The sequence below is a fragment of the Colius striatus genome, chromosome Z (assembly GCF_028858725.1).
Source record: "Colius striatus isolate bColStr4 chromosome Z, bColStr4.1.hap1, whole genome shotgun sequence".
In the NCBI taxonomy this organism is placed as follows: Eukaryota; Metazoa; Chordata; class Aves; order Coliiformes; family Coliidae; genus Colius; species Colius striatus.
This window is the reverse complement of record NC_084790.1, coordinates 68890846-68915175: the sequence shown is the minus strand read 5'-3', so window position 1 is coordinate 68915175 and position 24330 is coordinate 68890846. Positions and strand designations below refer to the sequence as shown.

At 38.2% G+C, this 24330-nt stretch overlaps 1 protein-coding gene across 1 annotated transcript; it reads left to right on the top strand.

Annotated features, from left to right (window-relative positions):
• Nucleotides 1-1993: 1993 nt before the first annotated feature.
• Nucleotides 1994-4731, top strand: LOC133628742 (protein FAM240B-like). The gene is made up of 2 exons (XM_062017569.1): nucleotides 1994-2139; nucleotides 4602-4731. Exons 1-2 carry the CDS (start codon nucleotides 1994-1996, stop codon nucleotides 4729-4731), a joined length of 276 nt encoding a protein of 91 aa, XP_061873553.1.
• Nucleotides 4732-24330: the final 19599 nt, after the last annotated feature.

Here is a 24330-nt window from a genome sequence, read left to right as displayed (position 1 = left end):
ATTCCATCATTCAAAGACAGAATATGATTACAAGCTGTTATCAGAACATTTATTCTAACACTGCTCAAAGCCTATAGAATTAAGATACAGATAAAGCCTTAAATAACATTGTTATTTTAGGGCCTCAAAGTGAGACAAAAGATCATTAAAGATAACTGATATTCCCATTCAGACCGCATCATTAATAAACAAAGTGCATCTAGAAAGAGATGGTAGTAGAACTGCTGCTCCTACACTGATGTAACAATTGCTGTATCCCACTGTGCTATACCCCTAGTCCACAGAACGGGAAACACCAAAAACTGCTGATTACCACAAATACCTGATTATTTCAGTGATGTTGCAGCTCTTTCTGACCTTGCTGTGAAGAGGACCAGCGTCCTAACCAGTAAAGCGTGTTGGACACTCTTTCATAGCACATGGATCAACCAGTTCACACTTACCTCCTGAGTTGGACTGTGCCAGTCTTTAAGAAACTGGGCTTATCTGTGGAAAAACAATGCGTCTGGAAGTGGCAGAAATTTTCCTGTTTGTTAAACTAGTTTTTCAACCCAGTCAGACTTAGCGCTGAGTTTGGCAAACTGATTTATTATTGATCTTGCTAAACACCAGGAAGTTTTTTAATGTGAAAATGTCCAAATTATGCCAAATCTAAAAAATGCAATCTAGGAAGATGCCTAGATCTTTCTTGTGTGCTCTTTTAAGACTTCAGGAGTTTAAAATACAGTATTTGATAGGAAAACCTTATACATATGTGCTCTCATTGTATTGTAGCTGACCTTCCTTTTATTTTCCTCTGATCTTCCACTCACAGCATTACACAAATCAAAGGTTTCCTCAGGTTGGCCTACATTAGTATAGTCTTCATACTATTTAAGGATATCTCATAAAGTATGACATTGTCTATGAAGCAAACTCACAAGTACACATCAGGATCTATGAGGCATTAATTCATCAGCATCACAGAGCACTCAGCTGGTAAAAGTAGGGATGGGAGAAGATAGATGAACACAAAGCACCAAAGAGATTCATAGGCCCTGTCAAATTATGTGCTGATTTAGTAATACAAAACTCAGAAGAGTTTTGGTATTTTCTTTTCTTGCATCCTCCTACCTGCTGGAGGTGCCTTGCGGAGAAAACTGATGCGGGAATTCCTGTTTCACCTTTGAAGTATAGCAGTTTGTTGGTTAGCTTATCTAACGTTGTAGCAAATTTTGAAAGTACCATTAAAATCTGATAACCAATGCACATCCAATAATATCAGCAATTGCCTCAGATATGTTGAGCATTTTAAAACCCTGTGTGTTTGAACACAATGCATTTAGCAAGGAGAAATTCACCTCACTTCTGTCCTTTTTCTCACTGATTTGAACTCATCTCTATATTTTAACAAGTTCTACTTTTAACAGTATTTAGGACTAAATTTTGACAAATTAAAGAACGAGGCCAAAACAAGCTCCCCAGGACTTTGCACTGTGTGTGCTTCAAATTTAGATTCATAATTCCTCTGCATGTGTTGTGTTTGATATAATATGGAGCAGTAAAAGTAGTCATTTAAAGGCAACATATTTCCTTCGGATAACAGCCATCTATGATCTTTTTTAAATTATAGGAGATAGAAAAAGGGAAAGCAACATCTCAACTGAACTTAGTGATGATGGTACTATATCCGAAAGTATTTTTCCCAAACTCTTACAAAACCACTTAAAATTTCAAACATATTGAGGTCTCTACAATATTTCAGTGAACTGTGCCATGTGTAGTTATTAGTAACAAAAATATACGTATACCATTTATCAATCACTCAAGGCCTATTTCAATGTTGAATACTTTGTTTCAAGGCAGACTAAGCATCAATTACCCATTCCTCTTAAATGACTTACTTTATTTTAACTGTACTTCATGAAAAAGAAATTGTAAGGGGATAAGCAAAACCTTATCTGCCTCTGATTAGACTCCTGACTGCTCTGACCTCCAAATTGCTTTTCAGAGAATGAGCAAGCATACCAACTTTAGACGCCACAAGATAGGTGGTCATGATGCAGAAGGGCTGAAGAACTTCTGGGAAAAAATCATCCAAGAGCAGACTAAGCAACGAAAAGATGAAGAGTCTAGGTTAAGCAAAAGCGCCCTGAATAAGTAAGTGTTTTCGTGTTTTTTTATTATTATTCTGCACGAGACAACAAGGCATGTCATCACGTGCTTTAAAAAAAGGTAACCCGTTATTGTACTGCTTTATTCATAGCACGGATTGTGTTCTGGACCTTTGGCACTTTTCCTCTCACAGCTGTTTGTCTCATATTTCCATGGCTCTTCTGCTCGGAAATTCAGACACCCCTCATCCCTGAACCTCATGAGCATTCTTCAAAGGCCTTGGAGCATAGCCATATAAAAATAAAGCACTTTGGCACTATGGCTTGTGACAGTCAGAAAATATCAGGATTTTTACCTGGAATTGGTACACCTACACAAATAAATAAGTAGTATTACATTAAAAGGATAGGCAAACCAACCATTTAATGTGCAGCATAAACAAATCCATAGCATCTTTATCATGTTTAACAGCCCTTTGCGTCATATCTATAGGCTCAACGACAGAAACAGTACAATAAGATCTTATAAGCATTCCTGTTATACAACAGATAAAAAATATGGCTATTCAAATTTACTTATTTTTCCAAAAGAGTATAAAACAACAGGCACTGCCTATAGAGAGCTGTGTACATATGTGTTATGAATACTCTGCACTACTGTGGTAGACTGCTTCAAATACTTGCTTAACCTATTGAACCTCAGGAGTCTGAATCAAGGTCTCCCACACACTAATTGAATCCTGTGACTAATAACCAATACCTGTGTTTGTTCTATATTTCTGATGGGCTTTCCTTTCAAAGTTGACAAAGGTTTTCCTGCATAAACTTTCCTCAGAACTGGGACATTCACATAAATTCACATAAATTGTTTGACTTAACAAAATGGAATGTGCTGGCAAAGGTACCTGGACTCTAGTGCTCAAGGAAGAAGTTACTATTGTCATTTTAAAGATGATGAACTCAAGATCTGGTCAGGCCTTGTATCCCAAAAAGTAAGATGCAAATAGTGGTGTTCCCAGTATCCTACTTTGTCTAGTTAGTAATATTCCCAAACCCAAACCTCCAAGTTGTTGGAAGGAAAACTTGTGCAATAAAACCCAGGAGACTCCTCAGCTGCACTGGAAACTTTTGTCACCCTGCAACAAACTAGAACAAAAAGACATTACAAACCAATTTCAAGCAGGTGTGTAGATAATATTTTTAACTTAACAAAGGTAAAAATGTTTAAAGTTTTTATAAGAACATCTCTGAATGGAAAAAAAATGCAGTAAATAACTTTGAATGTGTCTTAGCTTACGTATTTGGTGTGCCTTAACTGGTCATAATTGAAATAGCTCTAACCAAGTTCCTTCAGGGTCACTTGATTAAATCCTAAATGGTTTATAAACTGTTGTCTAACTCAAAAAAAAAAAAAAAAAAAGATAATTTCAGGAGGTAATAGACACTGGCATTACAAAATCTAAAGGCCCATCTTGATAAGTGGCATCTGGGAGAATTAGGCACCTCTAAGTATAGGCAAATGCTCCTCTGTGACACCTAGAACACTAATTGACATGGAACATCAGTGTTTTCAACAGCAAATTTTTCTTAACCAATGCACAATTTTTTTTTGAGGCTTAAGTATATGCACAAGAGAACAGTGAAGACAAGACAAGATAGACCAAATGAGATAAGTTTAAAACAAAATCTGAAATAAAATTCAGAAGCCAAACTAGCACAAGCATCCATGTGAAACAGCTATGTCTAAGTTATTATCAGAAGAAATCATTGACTGCTTTTTTTAACACAATAAATATATATAGAAACCCATTTATTCCATGATACACTTGACAGTACCATATGATATGTAATTCTGTAACATTGCTGGGTCAGATGTTTCATAAAACCCTTTCCTTTGGAAAATGACTCAGTCAATAATATCTTGCAATGGTCCCTAGTGATTTTCCCTTCTGCTTGTACTATACTTGTGTCTTGAAGCTATGTGACTGCTGTTGCATGTGACATCAATTCCCTTCTTTAAACACATACAAAGTCTTCAGAGATTTTGGATACAAAATGCTTACTTTTTTATTACTATTTTTTTTTCTTTAGAGTAAACCCACATATTTAAAGTTCTCCACAGCATTTTACAGTAAACTTGGGAGATCAGGGATTGTAATTGTATTTTTTAGTTTACATACCAGATGACCTTACTGGATAGACAGTACTTCTGTGTGGCTTTGAGAATACCCCAGAGGAAAAACCAGAGCTCTTCACACTGACAGTATTTCAGCAGTTGTTTGACTCATTAGGAATCCAGCAATGTCAACCACTGATAGCATCAGCACTATCCCTTTCTCCCCTGCATTCCCAATCTAGCAAGCTAGAGAGATGTGTAGATGGTAAATAAATACAGGACAAGTGCTGTGGTGATGAAAGAGAGGAAAGCTTCGACCCTGATGAAAAGCCCTGGATACCTTTGAAGGATTTGGCTCTGTGCTTGCAAAAGTGCTTGTCCTTTCTTTGCAGGCTCCGCCACGAATGGACTCTGCGGCTGGAAGGCCAAGCAAGGCAGATTCAGGCCCACACGACAACTCAGAAAGAACAGATGAAGCTTTCCATCGAGACTCTTCCCTCACCAGATAAAACTGTTGCTTAAAGTTAATCCAAAGCCACAGAAAGCATTGGGCCTCACTTTGACCTTCTCCATGCACATACAAACCAGCAGTTACACTGCTAAACAAGTTGAAAGGTCAGAATTTGGCCCTTTTCCAGACTATTTGCTAGAGCTACTAATAAAGTCATGCTGAAATTCAGTGAAAGCATAAGACCACAGTACATAATCTTAAAAAAATAATAATGCAAAGGGATAGGTGAGAAGCATACACCTTTAATTCTCTGTAACATATTATTGCCACAATACAGCAGGACTTTCTTATATAACTCTTCATTTCCAAACAGCAACACATTCCCAGGAAAGACAATCCTTTGTTTAATAGGAATAAAACCTTCAGACAACTGCATGCAAAATCGTACATTTACATTTACATTTACAAAGCTCACAGACTCTGGCTTAATGCAGATACAAGCTGTTCCATCTTTCTTGATGAGCCACATTGAAGGGAATTAAGGATTAGTCTGATCATCTGGACAGAAGGAAAAATACATTCTTTCACAGAATCAGGAAAAAAAAGAGAATGAGCTTTTCTGATCAACATGGAAGAAAATTTTGACATTTAATCATTAAATGAAGAGAGGACAAAAGTTTTTACTTTCAGGGGGTAGGTAAGAAAAGACTACTGAGGTTATTATGAACCAGTATGAGAAATGTGTGAAAATGAGTCTGAAAGAGTGTTTGAAATAGAAAGTAGAGAATTAGTTAATCATATCACCACGGGAATGACTTGGTATACTTGGTGTGCACTGATCGAAAAGCTGCATTTCATTTTCTTCTAGGTCAATAGAGGGAGGAGTAACTAAACACAGAGTAATAATACTATGTTCTGTTTATCTATATGTCTGGGTACCTAAGTATCATATCTTTTGGATTAAACCATTTATTTGTTATCTCTTCAATTAATTCATTCGATAAGCCAGAAGAGTCATAAGTCTAAACAATTATTTTTCTCTAACAATATCGAGCCAGATGGAGTTTTACCTTGCAACTTTGTTTACACTGAAGAAATAGATAAGAGTACATTTGATAAATTTCAACACAAAATTAAAAATAAACCCTTTTGACCTCACAGAAATATGTTTTTTAAATTATTTTAAAAGACTTTTCAGTCAAACACATAGTTTTACAGAACATTTCCATTTTTGCACAGGGACAGTCTCCCATATGAAAAAACACGTTATCACACAAATGTTGTTATTCCATGAAAGATTAAAAGAATTAAAAACTTGTTAAATAATTTTAGATTATTGAAAACTGAAGGGAATGTAGAATCTGTCTCTTTCCATAAAATGCAATCCAAAAAGCAATTGTTTCTTCTGGTGTTTGGTTTGGCTTTTTTTTCTGTTAGAGAAGCAGTGGCAAAAAATAATAAAGTTGTGGCTGTTTTTGCCTTTGCAGACTAGTCTCGTTCTTCTGTGTTCATTTATTTCCCAATATTCTCTTTTTAAATGCTCTTTTGCTGCCATACAAGTTAAACATTATCTCTGGTGAAGAAGATCAAACTGTACCCAAACTTTCAGCCACCTACATAAAAAACATAGAACTTTACTGTTCTCTAACCATAGGTAAAGGACACAGGGCCTATAGAAATGGAGAAATGCCAAATTCTTCAATTTTGGAAACCAGATAATAGAATCATAGAATCATAGAATGGTAGGGGTTGGAAGGGACCTTTAGAGATCATCTAGTCCAACTCACCTGCAGAAGCAAGTTCACCTACATCAGGTTACATAGGAACATGTACAGGTGGGTCTTGAAGAACTCCAAAGGAGACAACCCCTCTGGGCAGCCTGTGCCAGGGCTCTGTCACCCTCACAGTGAAATAGTTTTTTCTTACATTTAACTGGAACTTTCTGTCTTCTAGCTTCATCCCATTACCCCTTGTCCTGTTCCTAGCTACTATAGAAAAAAGGGATGTCCCAATCTCCTAACACCCACCCTTTAGATACTTGTAAATGTTAACAAGATCTCCCCTCAGTCTCCTCTTTTCCAGACTGAACAGCCCCAGTTCCCACAGCTTTTTCTTGTATGAAAGATGTTCCAGTCCCCTGATCATTTTGGTGGCCCTGCGCCGGACTCTCTCCAGCAGTTCCCTGTCCCTCTTGAGCTGAGGAGCCCAGAACTGGACACAGGACTCCAGAAGAGGCCTCACCAGTGCAGGGTAGAGGGGGAGCAGAACCCCCCTTGACCTGCTGGCCATACTCTTTTTGATGCATCCCAGGATGCCATTGGCTTTCTTGGCCACGAGGGCACATTGCTGGCACATATTTAGCCTATTATCAATCAGGACTCTAAGGTCTCTCTCTGCAGATCTATTAGGTTTGTTAACTCAACCACTGCTGTGTGATGCTGCCAATGTCACCTACATCAGTGCAGCTTACCCCTACCCTATGCCAGCCTGACAAGAGAAGATCCAAGAAGCCAAATGAACTTTTATTGTTCTCTTCTGTTTAATGTTGATGTTTTAATTTACTAGGAACATTATTACAACAGTATATCTGACTGTTTATGAAGTTATATAACACACAGGAAGTATATGTAATCCGCCACAGCAATTTTCAGCACTTTCTAAAGAGTATTGAAAAATCATCTTATCTCTCCATGCTGTACCTTTTCCATTAGGAACTCTCAGGAGGTTGAGGGATTTGTGAAATCACTTCCACTACAAGCTGGTGGCACCATATTGACTAGACTGCAGAGGAGTGCCGGGGGCATTGTTTATCTTCACAAGTACATGGAACTCATTTCAGTTGTGAATGGGTTTCTGATACATCTGCTGCAGTGCAGAGTTTGTAAAAGAATAAAATCCTCCCACTCTTAGTCAAAACCAACTCTCTCTGAGTTGCCCAAGTGCATATGCATTAGTTGTGCTTACCTATTCTGACAGGTATTTTACAAGACAGTAGTATTGTGGCACCTCCAAGATATTGAACACCAGATGCTTTCTGTTCCCAAATGTGGGTGTTCATCCATTTTTTCACTGCTACTGCGCATACAACCAGAATGAGAAAAGAATCAAATACAGAAATATTAAATTCTAGCAGCTGGATGCAGCCAGGCATGCTGCTTGCAAATTGCAAATTTGAAGACAGTCAGTAAGGTGACAGATAGTATTTTGTCCTTTTGCTTTAGTTACTGAATTGCTGAAATTCGAACCTTAATTTAGCATTTCAGACATTCTTGAAAATTTCAAACCTGGATTTCATTAAAAAAAAGCAAGCAAACAAAAGTCAGTTCAAGTTGAATAGTTTTATTATAAAACATCTGTCTCATTTGCATAACAGCCCCCATTGATAAAATAGTGAGCATAAGCTCTTGGGATGATAGGACTTTTCAACTGAACACAGCATTTTTTTCCTCCCTTGTCACTATTTTTATTCCCTTTCCAATGGAAAAAAAATATATTAAAAAGATATTTAGTTTACAATATCTGTATTAAGAAATAGCTACTATTGGACTAGCTACTTGAGAAGAAAAAGTAATTACCTAGATATGTTTTTCTCTTGGAGATTGTCAATTTGCCTAATAGGAAAAGCATTGATATTGAATATCTGCATAATCAGTACCACTCTGAGCCTGCACTAGCAAGGTGTTACTGTGTCTTACATCAGCATATGAGCCAGTCCAGCACTTGCCTAAACAGGTAAAGAACAATTAAACTGTAAAAGTTAGGTGAGAGACTAAAGTTTTTGGTCATGGGACTTTATGATATATGATGCAATAAGTATGAATCATATCTATGAGGTAATGCACTGAAGTTGGTATACTAACATCAGTTGCAAAACATCCACTGAGCCTGCCCAAATTTATGTGTGTGGCAGATAATGTGAGCATGTACCATGCTGATTCACATGGCTACTCTTAAGTGCTGCATCTGATCTGGGAAACAGTGACTAATGCTTGAGGGACAGCAAGGATTGCTTTCTTAAACTGAGTTGTGGTCAGCTCTCAAAGACTGACTTTCTCAAATCAAGGCAGTCAAAATGGTGAATATAAAACCCGTTGAGCTCTAGCCTGGCTTCATTAGGACACCATTCAGAAGCACTCAGATAATCAGTTACAGATAGGACATGTTTAAAGAAGCAGCAACTCAACAGCTGTCAGCTGCTATGTTTGAATTAACACTTAAATTCAGAACAGGAGAGGTTGGTTGGTTTTTTTGCTTTTTTTTTTTTTTTTTTTTGTCTTCTGAGTGAAGCTCTTGATTATCTGGACTTACCATACACTGGTTTGGCTCACAGGACAAATTTAAGGCATGCAAACCAGATTTATTTCAGAGGAAACTACATCAGACCAGAAGTTGTTCTCCAAGCGCATATCAAAGAACTCTACCCTCTAAGGATCTGAGATGAGCACTACCTTTTCACACAGCTTTGAGACACTTGAATAGTGGGAACATTTTGTTCATGTAGTCTGGTTAGATTCAGTCTGGTGTAAATTCCTGAAACATATGCTTAGTCTACTGTAGGGACCTCAACAGCAGCCACTTTGACCTGTGGAGCTACTGGTAATGTACTGAGTCACTTGCTAACAAAGATGAGTATAACCAAACAAAACAATAGATTCAGAATCAAAGCACATTAATATGCTTTATGTAGATCTAAAGGTGGATCTTAGCAGATACAACAACTGAGCACAGGAATGATAATTTAATTATACAGCCATGCAGATATGCTAGCATGCCTAACTATGCACAGGTTGGTCAACTGACTCACAGGAGCTGCATGTGTTGGACTGGAATCTATCCAAACTACAATGAAACTTAGAGTAGATCTAGCTTCTGGAACCATAAAACAGCTATATGTGGTTCAGTTCTACAGTTAAATGATAGGAATATGAAGATAATTACCAATTTCTTAGCCCAAATGTTCTTACTAATTACAAACTGGCTGTGTCCTGAGGGATGCAGCTCTCTATGTTGCCTATTAAACAGCACTTTACTGAGGCTTCACTGCCACAATATGAATAAGGAATAGTAAATCAGGTAAAAAATACTCATGGATTGAAAAGGGCATCTGTAGATAAATGAGGATGTAACAAAGAGTTGTTCCAGAAAATCTTATACTTCCTGAGGATGCTTCGCTTCATGAATTAAGCATTACAATACTGTTCATTTCTTACAGAGGATGACAGGAGTTATTCATGGTGTTATGCATTTTAGACAAAATTGCATACAAAAAAAAAAAAACAGTAATAAGGACTGACAATACAAAAATCTACCTGTTTTTCCTATTTATCATTTATTTGAGCTATATGTATTTTTTATGAGTTATTTAGCAGCCAGACTTTTAAACACTGTATTTCAAGATAAGGTGGACACAAAGTAGGGAAAACTCCAACTTCCAAAATGACACTGACAAATAGTCTGAAAAGGGGTTATATTAACAGGGAAGTCAAACTTAAGAATAGGTTACTATGTGCTACCTTCATAATTAACTACATCTGTCTCAAATGCCATTCCTTAAACAATATAACAATTTTCTACTAGTGACTATTGAAATAGGAGATATTATGGGCCTAATCTTTTTCTGGTACTTAGGGCCTCAAGGAGTCTACTCACAATGGTATGACTTCAGATATTTACAATCAGGGTCAGTACTTTCTCCATAGGAAAAACCAGCAGCATCAAGGACAGCTATAATTTCAAATATCTGCAGAAATAAAACTATAATCTCAGAAAAATTGGGGGATGGGGGGAAGATTTCACCAAATCTGAAATATTACGTTTAATTTACCTTTTTTGGCCGCTTCTTTAAAAAATAGCCCCTATATGTTTGATTTTCACAATGACTGCATTGTGTATCTAACATGAACGTTAGTTTTATTTGATCAGAACTGTAACTTCACAATATATTTTGACTGTTCAACTGTAGGGAAGAGTTTAAAAATCAGACTTAATAGTGAAAAGCTCTTGATTCTATTAGATATAGTATCTAACAGAGAGAAATCATATCTGCAAAATACGGATACAAAAAGCACAAACATCATCTATTTGCAAATAAGCAGCAGAAAATAATATTTCAATGAGATTTTTGTCATAGTTAATTATATTCTTCTCCCTCTAATGTGGTATTTCATTTAACAATTGCATCACCATTGCTACAGGTTGTCATATGTCTAAATAGGCAAGTAAAACACAACATTATTGGAGTGGCCAATAGCGTAATTTCAGAAAAATCTTTTGAAAAAGTACCCATATTTTCCCTTAGTTGTTAATTTTAATTTTTTTTTCAGAGTGATACTGGTTCCACTGCAGCTTCTCTTACAGCTTTTTCTTCTCTAATATTTGTATCAGTGCCTTTATATGTATTCTAATAAGTGAACAAACCCACACAATTCTTTGTTTTAACATGTAAAAAGTTCCAAATAACAATGCTGTCTCAGTAACAGATATTGTTGCAGTAAAGTTCTGTTAGAGCTTAGTTAATGATACAGTGCTAACTAATGAATTGATACTTTGTAGCTTTTGGACAGCACACCAGTTTAGTGATTTTGGTGCTACTGCCTCAATCATTAAATATGTATTTGTAATAACAAGACTAACAGTCACTGAAAATAAGCCCTACAAGCAGTAAGGGCAATCTAATCTAAAATATCAGAAACAGCAGTTATTATCCACCATCTCAAATGAACACTTAATAACCCGGAACTAAACTCCTTCAGGCTCCATTTATGATATGTACACACTTTTGCTCCGGTGATGACAAATATCCCATTTTCCCAGAACTAATGACCCCTCTATAATATGTACTAGGGGGCTGACAATTGTGTGGAATGAGTCTGTCAACAAACTAACAGAGTGTAGCCGTGTTTGAAAAGTTTTATGCCTAAATCACAGGCAAATTTCAGTACTTCCAACCCATAATAAGCCCCTCTAGACTCATATAAAAATTCTGTAGCATGTGTTCGGTCAAGACAGTTTCTGCATATGCTTTATTTTTGGTTTGGTTACCTTTGGCCATTACAGATAATTAGGAGCAATACATAAAAGTGATTAATATGTAACACTTCACTCTGTTCCGACAAAACACTAGTGTCTCATGGGGATGTTTTATTGCTTAATTGGTGGATATACTAAAGAATATCCTCTGTATCTCAAAACCAAATCATTTTTTAATCCAAGGCATCTCTGAAGAAAATCTCAAAGTAGGTACAGGTATATTTTGCACCTTTACTGCAGAGATGTTGACAGCACTCAGTAAATATTATCTCTATGAAGCCTAAGAATGTAGAAGATAAGTATACCTTCAGCTACATTAGTTGCTGTATTTATAGTTTAACTTGGACACTGCAGTTGCATACCCTGGAATTGACAGAGAAAACATCCAGGCCCACTGACAAGGCTATCATCTCTCCCTGCAAGCTGGTTTTGAAAGGTGTAATAGTGACTAGCCCAAGTATTGTTAGATTGGATTTCAACAGGAGACAACAAATTTGAGTAGGTATGTCACTAGTTCTATCAGCATTTTCTTCTCTTTCTGGTAGCACTTACCTGGAATCTTTGGCACTCAGTTGTAAAAGACCCCATCCAAGTGCAAATTCTTCTGGCTGCCTCTCCTCAATGAACCTTAAGAAAATCTTGTATTTCTGTTGGCAAGTAAGTAACATGAATTTACAGCTAAGCTGCAGAATTTTTGGACAGAGGAGACTTTTTTATGTTTTCAAGAGACAACAGAAAAATTATAAATGAATTCTAGTCAATGTGGCAGGCTTCTTGGGCTTTGCTCTGATCTGGCATGTAATTGCTATGTATCCCTGACCTGCAAGCTGTGTCTCCTAAGCTGCAGAGTAATGTGCGAATTGCACACAAAAATTTTCTAACAAGAAACTGACACTTGGAAGACTTGTCTCAGAAAATTAATTTTTAATCATTGAAAAATATAGACATAAAAGCAATCCGATCCTCCAAATTACTCCAGACTAATGTGTCCATCAAAAAGTAAACCAAGCTAAAGACATGTATGTGAATTTTACCTGTGTGAAACATAATTTTTCTAGTTGCATCATTTAATCAGTTATAACAAAACAACAAACGCATTTCACGTACAGGATTGGAATTACAGTTAAAGATAAGTTTTTCTTTTTCAAACAAAAGTGCATGTAGAGACAACATTCTAAATGCTTCAGCAATTCCAATCTCAAGTTTAGGAAAACGTCAGTTTGTAATACCCCATTTCCAATCTGGAGGTAACACAGACACAGTGCTCTGTCTCCTAGTTTTTTAATATTTGGTGTTCTGCACAATTTGATCTGGCAGTTTGCCAGCCATAGAGAGGAAAACCATGCTAGGGAATGTAAAACACTAATGCGGCACTTCCCCCTAGCAACCTCAGGCACACAGGCTCTAGGAAACTCTAAACACAAAATACAGTTACTTCCAGAGCAAAAGATTACTGTTCTTTTGTTTTAGTATCCTGTTGGTTTGGGGTTTTTTTTTTTAGGCGGTAGGGATCTGGCAGGATAGCAAGGTCATAGATAGGATATTCAAGTTACCATGATAACAATGGCAAGCTAACCTTCTGCTCCCTCAAACTGGAATCAAGTTCTGTCTTTCCTGCAGGAATGTTTTATATTTCTGTGTCTATGTACCTGATGGGGGGAAGGAGTGTGTGTTTCACCATCTTCTCCAAGTGCCAGAGAGACGCACAGCAATCTGTGCAAGATGGCCATGAAAAAGGAATCATCACCCAAGGCAGCTGCTTTCACAACTGCCATCCTGCTAGCAGGGCTAACAGACAAAGTGACTTTCTGATCTTCTTTCATCTCACATTTTGCAGCCTCTCCCAGTTGCTTCAAGCTGCCTTTCAGTATTATGGTTTTGTGTGGAGCCATTTCTGGTAATGGGGAAGGAGCTGTAAAAATGGCTCCTATAAGAAGTTCCTCAAAACTCTCCTCAGCTCTGAGTCAGACGCACTTCTAGATACCTCTATGATCCCTTTTTAAGAAGAAGAAGACAGAAGAGGAGGGTTTTCCTGTTTTTTCTTGTTCTGTCCTTTCTTCTTTACATGCTGGTGGTGGTGCAAGGAGTGGGAAGAGAGAGAGAGAAGTGACCATGCAGACTCCAAGGTCAGTGAGGGAAGAGAGGAGGAGGTGTGCTGGAGCAGAGACCCTGCTGCATCCTGTAGAGAGGACTGGTGAAGCAGACATTTACTTGCACTTCATTAATGACCCCATGCCAGGGGCAGTGACTATGGCCAGAGGAGGCCGTGTTCTGTGTGAGGGACCCAGTACTAGCAGAAGCCGTAACGTGGGAAGAACCCACACTAGAGAAGATCGTTAAGGACTTCATCCTGTGGGAAGGACCCTGTATTGGAGCAGGGAAAGCATGCCAGGAGTCATTCTTCTCTGAGAAGAAAGAAGGGGCAGAGATTATCTGCGAGAGACTGACCATATGCCCCATTCCCTGCCCCCCACACCCCCCATATCCTGTGCTATTGAGGGGAAAGAAGGTAGAGACACCGGGAGCCCTGAGCTGAGCCTGGGAAGAAAGGAAGGATGGGAGAGGGAGATCTTAAAATGCTGGTTGTGTTTTTCTCATCATCCTGCTCTCTTTTAGTTTTTTGTTCTGTTCTGTTTCCTGTAGGCAATAGAATAAACTTTCCTACTTGCCTCTCTAAGTCAAGTAGTGGAGTCTGTTTTGCCTGGAGCTGTGATTGGCAGTGAGCTCTCCCTGCCCTTGTCTCAGTCCACAACATCCTTGGTTATCTTTTTTTCCTTCCGTCTCACTGGGGCCTCCACCATCCTAAGGAGGGTGGGGGTGGATGGGGGGCAGAGAACAAGAGATTGTTGTTGTGCTTCATTGCTGACTGGGCAAAACCACAACATTCAGTTATTAGCAACAGCCTCAACAGCCCACTAGGTCTATGAGCAGCAATGTGGGAATTTCCCAATTCTACAGGAATCTAGACACACCCTGACTTTCTCTTCCCCATCACCTTGAAATGGCCTGTGACAAAAGCTGCTTGAGGACTGTTGTCTGCTCTCATGTCAATCCCAAATGCAACCAGCTGGTACAGTAGGGCAGTCACAGGACAAAGCCTGGCCAGAGCACATTTATCTAGGCAAATAAAAGACTTCCAAAATGAAGGTTTTGAATGTGTTCTTTGAAGTCTGCTTTCCCAGGTGCTCTTTTACTCTACGTTAACATTTCTCAGAATTTATGGTACAGTTCTAATAAAAGTTGTGCTCATTTTTAACCCAAACAGCACAGAAAAACCCTTAGTACTGCCAATCCCTGGCAAGCAAACTTCCTGAAACTCATCACAGGGTCTTGGGGCTTTTTTTAAATCAAAAGATCAATTACTAAAAATATTGAGTTCTTATTATTCTAGAGTTTCAAAATTTTAGGCCTTTTCCTAAAACTTTGCAGGCTTCTACAAGCATGTTTTATATCTCAGGTCCCTAAATAGCCTTAAAATATGACTTTCAGTATGTCTTCATTCTTAAAGCTCTAGAGGCTTTTACTGGAAAAGCTTGAAAAACCTTGATATCTGAGGTACAACCTTAAGAGCTGTAATTGTTGATTTTAAGTTAAAATAGTAAAATTATTATGTTACAAACACATGGTGACAAAAAATATTTCTTAAAGGTCTTTTGGAACCTAAATGATTCTGTGATTCTACCATGCCCAGAAACAAACTCTCTAGGACTACTTTTATTGAAGTGATGCTTGTGGTAGTTTCATCCTCTTGAGCTCACAGTCACACAAAATCATTGAGCCACTGTAACAATTCAACTTTATGTACCCCCCCACCTTGCCTGTGCCTCCACCCTGCTTCTGCGTGTTGCTAATTCAATCCCCTATTGCTGAAGAAACCTAGCCAGAGTTTTCCTGGGTGAGATTTTTGCTGCGTCAGGGACAGCTGGCTTGTCCAGGACAGCCCCCTTGGGTGGGCACAATGAAATGTCATCAAAGTGAAATTTGGAGTGGAGATGCAGTGGGAAAGACACATGTGACCTTACTTCCCATTCAGATTGCCTAATACCATATCTCACCAAGGCATTAAATATGCTGCACCCACACCAAGCAACTTCATTGCACATCTAATAAATTCTTGTCCAAACAAATAATTTGGATTCAAAGTTTTCAGTACCTAGGCTACATCCATAAGGTTCACCTAGCCTTTTGCTTCCTTTGGCCTTGAGAATTGTGTGAAGTGTTTCCAGATACCTTGGAAGTTCCCCTGGGAGATGGAATCAATGCAGAGTATAGCTTCTTGATTCCAGCTTTATGTAGGTCAGTGTGAACATACAGCTACTGTATGTTGCCCCTCTTCTTTTTTCATTCAGTGATTCATGTGGCCTGAGGACAAGCAATCCTCTTTCTGGCTAACCTTTTCTGGCTGTGGTCCTGATGAGGCTTTGATAATTGACTGGGAAGCCCTTGTTTTCAGGGAATTAAGTCTGAGACTAGTTCTGACTACATCTAACAGCAGAGGAAATCTAGTAAATTCATAATGAATATCAATCAATTAAGTGTACCTTCTTCATCAAATTAGGAGGACTGGTGAGGAGTCCTGACTTAAAAAAATTCTCAGTTTCTTGGAGTCCAGCATTAACATCCTTCAGGTCACACTACAAGACATAAATATCTCAGCTAGCAGAGGAAGGGTGCCACAGAAAATAAAAAAATAATAAAATAATAATTCACTATCTGTGGCATTACTGAGGCTGCATGGAGAGAGAGAGACAAGGAGGAACAGTCATTCTCGGTAGCTTTAAGCTTCCTCTAGATAAAATTCAAAAGATAGTTTGAGATCCAATTTACAGGGAATTGAGATTTCAATAAAAACTGCATCAAGGGAATAAGTAAAAGCAGCAAGTTATTAAGACAGAGCTAAAAGAAAAAGTGGGAAGAAGAGTACTGACAAGATTTCTTTGTCTCCAAAGAGAGGAGGCATCATTAAAAGTTGCAACTCAGAAATTTTACCAGGGGAAAAGGGTTTGACACAATATAGTTCAGTTCCCAAAACTCAGGAGGGTTTTGCCTTGTTAGTTAGGGATAGGCTAATAAGCTCAGGTAACCAAATTTCTGCTTTAATTAGCATCTTTCCGCAACTGCTAGGTAATATACCGACATTATTTTCCTGCTCCATGAAGAAAGGTTTTGTTCTATTGTAATACAAACTCCAAGACCATATGTGGTATCACTTTTTTGAGGAAGTCCTAAAAAGATCCTAAAATTTCATGTCAAACTGTATTTGTGAGATCTGTGTATCTTTAAAAATTGAGAAAAAACCTAACCCTTATTTCCATAGCAGAGATATTCATGTAGCTTAGATCTTCAATACAAGCAAGTGCAAGATATATTTTCTGCTAAAAATTAACTTTGTGTAGGCATATACTGTCTCTAAAAAGTACATTTCAACACAGTAAAGTGCTGAGCAATAATTAACAAAACTATTATTTACATATTCAATACATTCAACATAATACACAAAATTCAGCATATGTATATGTAAAACTGTTTTAAAAATTATGCATATAGATATTTCCAGCTTCTGTTTTCACAGATTTATTCATAGCTACGTTAAAAACTAAATTTAAATATTTTTTTATGAGTTCAAAGCAAAATGAGAGAGACAAGAAAAGTCAGAATTCCTGCTTCAGGCTCTGAATAGATCTGATTTTTTTAAAGAAATTAACACTTTTTTCTGCTCTTCCAAACAGCTACTGCACTGTGGTTTGAATGAAATAGTGATACACACATTGTTGGTGCAACAAAAGTCAGAAGTTTCCATTTTTGGTGTTTTCTAGGGCTTTCAAAGAGATGTTTTGGCAGATTTAGTACTGCAGCACCTAATTGTTGGTTTCCAGTTTTTGCCCACCCAGGTTCCCAGGCTCTAGTATACAAGTACAATTTGGTGAATTAGTTTAAGTCATAAGTGAAGGTTTTGTACTGAAAGGCGAGTCCTTGACCTGGGACAACTGAAGTGCCGATGCAATTTCCATTCTGTCATCTTGGCTAGGAAATGCAGTATCTTGCAGCTGGTAAGGAGAAAATGGATAGGTGGGGGTGGTGGTATCTGAAACTCCTACAGCTAAATTCACCATAGCTGTCAGAGTCTTAAATCCCCAGCTGAAGCTGACACAGAGACCCAACCTGTGTGAATCATTTTTATCAGAACCAAGGAAAACTTCAGGGTTAGTCTACACAGCCCAATCAACCACTTTTCAGATTTATTAAAACTAATTATCAAAGGAGTCAAATTTTAACCCTTGTAGGATGGCAAAAAGGATGAACAAATGAGGCAAAGGAGGAGCTAAAACATTGAACCCTTCACTAGGGAGTATCAACAAAAAATTCACTCCTCTGCCTGACAAGTACACACAGCTTTGATATGTGAAACCAGTCAATAAGCAAGAACTAACTTGATAAATAGCCAGGCTTCTCAAACCTCCATAAGTTTGAGAAGTGTTTCACAGGGAAGTTATCTGCTTTTTATTTGCCTTTTAACATGTTTGTTTTCACTCCAGATGAATCAAGGACAAGTAAACTGGAACAGAGGGAAGAGTGCCACAGCTTTTGAAACTCAATCACTCTTACCTTATACTGTTAATTTGGGGATGGAGGAAATTATGTGGTTCAATTTACAATTAGGATTCCTCCATAATGATGCTTTCCCTCCATAGCTCTCACATAGGACACAAAGCTTTCCAGAAACCTAAAAATAACATATATTGCACAGTCCAGCTGTAGTGTTGTTTAGTTCAGTGTGACAGATTGATCAACACAAATATAGACAACACAAAAGGACAGAAAGGTGCTCTAACCAAACATGATTTGAAGGACGTGGCAAGGGAGCAAACTGAGCAGCTGTCAAAAGGGTAGACTTTCTACAATGCAGTTAATATTCCAAAATGCTCCTTATTATGTGCTTACAAACAGCTCTTCACAATGAGGCAATGCGTGTTTATGCATTCTTTTTGCACTTTGATGGTCACTCATCCCATCAAAATGAAAAATAATGCTTTTAATAGAGGATAAAGCCCTCCATGTTCTGGGTATACCTACAGTGAAGGTAAACCCTGTGCCCTTTATTGCAAATATGAGATTAAAGCTACACCATACCAAAATTTCTTACTTCTGGTTTTGGCTTGCCATATTTCAGAAAATTCATTTAAAAATCATTTTTACATTTGCCACTTCCATTTGATTGCCACCATGCCAAACTATCCCTTAGGAAAGGGAGCTAGAAGTTTGTTACTATGCTCTATGTTAGCTCAAAGACATATTCTACCTTGAAATTTTCTTCTGTTGGGAAAAGGTGTCATGGTTTAGCAAGGAGCTGCTTTTGCTTGGTAACATGGGGAGCAGGTTGCAGTGAAGACCCCCTAAAGAGTTTCTGGATTCTCCCCCGGCTTCTGGGTTCAAACCCACCTCCAGCCCGGCTGGGCCAATCTGGCACCTCTGCCATCACTATTAAGGGAGGGTAATTTGAAGTGCTGGTAGGAGGTGTAAGAGTGATAGAACATGGAGGTGACTACATGGACCCCACAGCCACAGAAGGAGGAAGGGAGGAGGAGTGCCAGACCAGAGACCCCTCTGCAAACCATGGTGAGAATGCAGCTGTACCCCTGCAACCCATGCAGGGCCATGGCATGCCACAGAGCAGCCCCACACGAGAGGCAAAGAGGAGCTGCAGCTTTTAGCATAAATGCATGTTGGAGCAGCCCATGCAGGGCTGCCATGTGTGTTAGGTACTCCACAGAGATGTAGGGAGGACTGGTGTGGAGCCCACCTGCCCTGAGGAGAGACAAATGGCAGAAGCCATCAGGAATAGACTGACTGAAATCCCCCACTCCCTGCACCACTGGGCTGTTCAGTGGGGGAGGAGGTAAAAACACCGGGATCAGGGCTCTGAGCCAGGGAAGAGAAGAGGGATGGGGATAAGGTGGTTTTAGAGGGCTGGTAGGACTCTTCATTGTTGTACCACTCTGTGTTGTTTTATCTTGGTTATGTTTTGGGGTTTAAAGGTTATGTTTTAGTTGATGTTGCACTAAAGTATTTTCTGTTTTCTTCCCCAAGCCGAGTAGCCTGGTCTGTTTTGTCCTGGACCATAAGCCACAATTAAGCTCTCCCTGCCTTTTGGCAATCCTCAGGTCTTTGGTACTTGAGGCTAATAGTGATCTTTTGTTGCCTGATGGGCCTAAACCATGACAAAAGGGTAGGATAAACCCAGAACAACAGGCTGAATATCTAAAACAACACCCATAAACTAAGTAATCACTAAGGAATTATTTTTCACTTTAGCAATATTTCACCATAAAAGATTGACTATCTTGAAGAAAAATAAAGATCCATGAGAAAAACATATAATATCATCAGCATAACAAGGTCTCGGTCATAATGCTGCTGCTTGGCAGATCAAGTTCTTCTGCAATGAGGTGCCCCAGTCTTTCAAAGAGTATGCCTTCCTCCTGCTCAGTACACACAGTACATTGAATCACCAAATTTGCTTCAAGTAAAGCAAAGAAAAAGCACATTTTCTTGGCTAAATTAGATTTAAAGAGCATTCAGAACAAATTTTGGTTTTTCCCATTACTTTATATTCTCTGTATCACAGAAGGTGGCTACAGATGAGTGAAGGGTAAGCACCATAGAATAAAATCTCAGCCCTTTTCAACTTAATAGAGCTCCTCCCTTGTGTTCGGTGTTGCCAGGATTTCAGTCCAGCTTCATTCATCAGCCAAAGAATGGCAGGGAGTTGAAGTCAGCTCAGCTTTAGGAGTAGGAATATCAACTTACTCATAATACCTTACTTCTATTGTCAATTTAGGCAAATACAGCCTCATAGTTCCTTCTATTCAAGAGCACAACAAGCAGTAGAGCTGCCTCCGTGGCAGGCACTCCACATTTCCTGGGCAAGGAGTGTAATAGTCTCAGGAAATGACTGGAGAATACTAAATCAGGTCATCGTAGCACGTTTCACTACATTTTATAAACCAACAATTCCACAAATTTCTTTCTCAGCCTCCTCTGTTATTTCCCCAGTTTACGGCCCTGAACGTATAATTCACAAACGCATACAGTTTTGGTGTGATGTCTAAAGGAAAAGAATTACAAATCAATTTTTCACTATTGCACAGACTCTTCTGCTTTTGCAGGAACTTGCACAGGATTGTTTTACAGAAATTGTTGGAGTGCCACCTATTGGAAATAGATGTATAAATGAAAAATACCTTGGTTAATCTGCATTCATTTCTTGCCCAAGCATTAGTTAAACTACATCAAGTTGAAAGAGTTTAAAATGCACACACTTCATGTTTCATTCATAGTTCTGTTAAAATTTAGATCAATATATAACTTAAAGAAAATAAATTATCCTCTCCAAGTGGTAAAAAACACTAGAAAGTGGTAAAGATTTACAGCCCTCAAGTGTAAGGTAGCAAAAACCAGCACAGATCCATTAGAATAACCACCTTCTTAAAAAGTTGTATTATTAAACTCTATATCCAGAGCTTGTGTAAATTTTATATCAGATCCTGGTCTGCACTCTGCAAAGACGTCTGTAATTTTTAGCTTACACAATTTAACTCTGTTTTAGACTCTGAACATAAATTATTAATTTTCCCTATGGAAAACATTCACCTTGGGATAAAACAACCCTGTCCTCCTGTGGAAAACATCCAAATCAGTCTCAGAACAGTACAACCAGTTCCAATAAAATAACCTTCATCTGTCATTTCTGTTCACAAGGTACTTGGGCAATGCCATAAGTGATTTCTCTCCTCTGTCTCCCTTGAAAAGAAAAATGTATGGGTTTTTCCTCACTCCCTCCCCAGCTATACCTTCAGGCCTTCTACCCTCTTATAAGTGAAAGTGTGCTCATTTACAATTAAAGTTGAACAGGGATGCAAAAATGTAAAAGAAGTTAAAAATTCGAGGCAGTTTTGAACCATGAACTTGATCCTTGAGCCGTCTACCCTCTCTGCTTCCTTACCACCCATCAATAAGCAGGTTGGTAGTGCCACTGTCTGAAGAGCATAACTGCTGAAATCCTCACAGGTCTGCTTAATCCCCTTGCCTTTCTTGTTGCAGCTTCCTCCTCTGTGGCATTAAGAGCTCTCACACTAAAAAAAGCAACTGTGTTGTCTAGCTCTTTTCTGCTCAAACATCCCAAACTTGATCTCAGAATCACACTATTTCTCTTACAAGTCCTTCTGTTAATTAGCACTGACCCCAGTCCAGCTCACGACAGCTTTTTTGACAGCTCGTTTCATGGTTGTGCTTAAGAAAGCTACACAAACACCCAGAGTGGGAGCTTTTATAGATGGCTCTAGGAAAAAAAAAAAAAAAAAACAATCAAAATCCCAAAACAAACTGCTGTTAATTATACCTGATAGCATAGAATAGAAAAAGAAAGAGAAGATTGACGTGGAACAGAAATAAAATGAAGCAAAATATACTGAGTGTCAGGTAACACATATACTGTATTTCACACATTCAATCTTCAGTCTTATTCTGTCAGCCAGCCATCCCAGTCCTCTCAGCCATCCTCAGTGGTTTGAAACATCTAACTCCAATTCTTTGGATAAGTAGCATTATACAATATGTTTACAAAAATGGCATATGGAATTAATTACTATAATATGTGCTGGTTTCTATTATATGCAGTAAAGGCTAAATCATATTTTCCATTTTTGTTGCCTATGAACTGATTTAGATAGTTACTGACAGGATCACTTTCTAAATCGGTTCCTAGTCTGTCACAATTTTATTTCCTGTAGAGGTCTTATATATACTTTAATTCTTCACAACCACTTCTTTCTCCTAGCAGCTTAAGCCATTCTATCAATGCACCCTCTTTTACTCTTTGGTTTTATCACTCCCTCCAGATTCCACACAGTATGCTCCAGGCTTCTCTGTGGTTTACAAAAGACCTTTTCTCCTATGGCTTTCTCTTGAAACTTGAATCATTCTCTTTCTCCTCTTGAGGAGCAATTTCCTCCCTTAATAAACATAGTTTCTTCTGAAAAGATATTTACAACAAAATTGAGGGGCATCAGAAGTAAAATATTTTAGTGAAGCAGTTGTAGACCCATGTCTGAGGGGCTCCTATGCCCACTGTAGCATCTGCACTTATATTGCATACTAAGAAGAAGAAAATATGAGGAGACCGAAAACATACAGAAAAATTCTCAGTGAAATCAACAGGTCTGATTAAGGTTCCATGCCATATTTCTAAGTTAAAATGACTATGCCAAAAGCATTTTAGGTGAGAACTAGTTTGGGTAAGCACAGCAGTACTTCTCTGGTATTGACAAAAGTCTTGGAAGACTTTATTTGTAACCAGATTTTTGTGAGCCCAGATCCTGTACTCCTCCTAGTCTTCTTTTTCCTTTCAACTGAAATCTCTAGGAAATGAGCCTGAGACCACTCCTCCACTCAATGTCTTTCCTTCTGGCAGTCAAGACCTAGCTATGAGGTCAATCATGCTGTCCTATGTACTTAAAGCTGAGTTATAGCAGCTAAGTGGTTGTGCAAGCAGATGTAGTCTGCTGGTTCTTTTTCTACTGTACCGTATGAGATGTAAGTTACATCAAGATAATCTCTGTGTTGCTGTTAAGACAATAGGACTCACTCAAATAGGAAAACAAAATTGAACATTTCAGATTTTATCCATAGCTTGGAATAAATCACAATTTCAACATGATCTTAACTGTAGATGGCTTATTCCAATCATCTCCTAAAATTTTCTCGAACACTTTTCTGAACATATGTTTGAGTTGTATAGAAACAGGAATTCAGCTGCACCTATCAGCTAAAAGCAGCAAAAGTAGATATATGAATCCTGTTGGCCAGATTCTAAAAGAGCTCTGCAAAAGTGACATGGCAATCATGGGTAGAAATTAAATTAACAGACATATTTTTCATAAGAAATGAGCATAGTTGGATGAAAGCTGGGGGGGAAAAGTATACAAATTTCTGTACTGTCTCCTAAAAAGACCAAAACAAACCAAAATCAAAATAACCAAAAAAATCACAAAAGAAAAAAAAAACCTACACAAAACTCCAAACAAAACAAATTAAAAAAACACTCCAAAACTAGCTCAAAAACAATTGTAAGACCTTCTTCAGTCATTTTAGGATACCATTGATCATTCAATTTAACATGAATAGGTACACTATATGAATGAGAGGATTTATAATTTCCATGCTATGCATTTCTCTCCTGGGATATAAATATCTGTAAAAAGCTCCCATGAGGTATGGCAAAAGATGCCTTTTAACCTTTGCATACATAATTTCAGATCAGCTTAGCATCATTCTTCTCAGAATGAAACCATATGTCACTAATGGCTCAGGGGAGATACTGGCATATGGAGCCTTTCATGCTTTAACTGCCAGTTTGAATCCAGCCCAGGTCAGAACTATATCTGAAGGCTGTGTTGAGTAAGCTATGTGAAAAGAGTTGGCCATCTGAGATCAGATCCTACAGAAAAGTTGTCCACCAGAACGTGACCACTACAGATGGCCCAAACTCACCCTTCTGTGAGTGATATCAGTAAGTCAGCCAAAGATTAAATGAGTGTTCCGTTTACATGAGCTTTCACTTGTAGAAGTCACTATGCCAAGCC

Bases quoted from the DNA above. Each gene is read 5' to 3' on its own strand.
- LOC133628742 (XM_062017569.1), top strand. From the start codon at position 1,994: ATGAGCAAGCATACCAACTTTAGACGCCACAAGATAGGTGGTCATGAT. The intron at 2,140-4,601 runs GTAAGTGTTTTC...CTTTCTTTGCAG, and splicing joins AGCAAAAGCGCCCTGAATAA to GCTCCGCCACGAATGGACTC.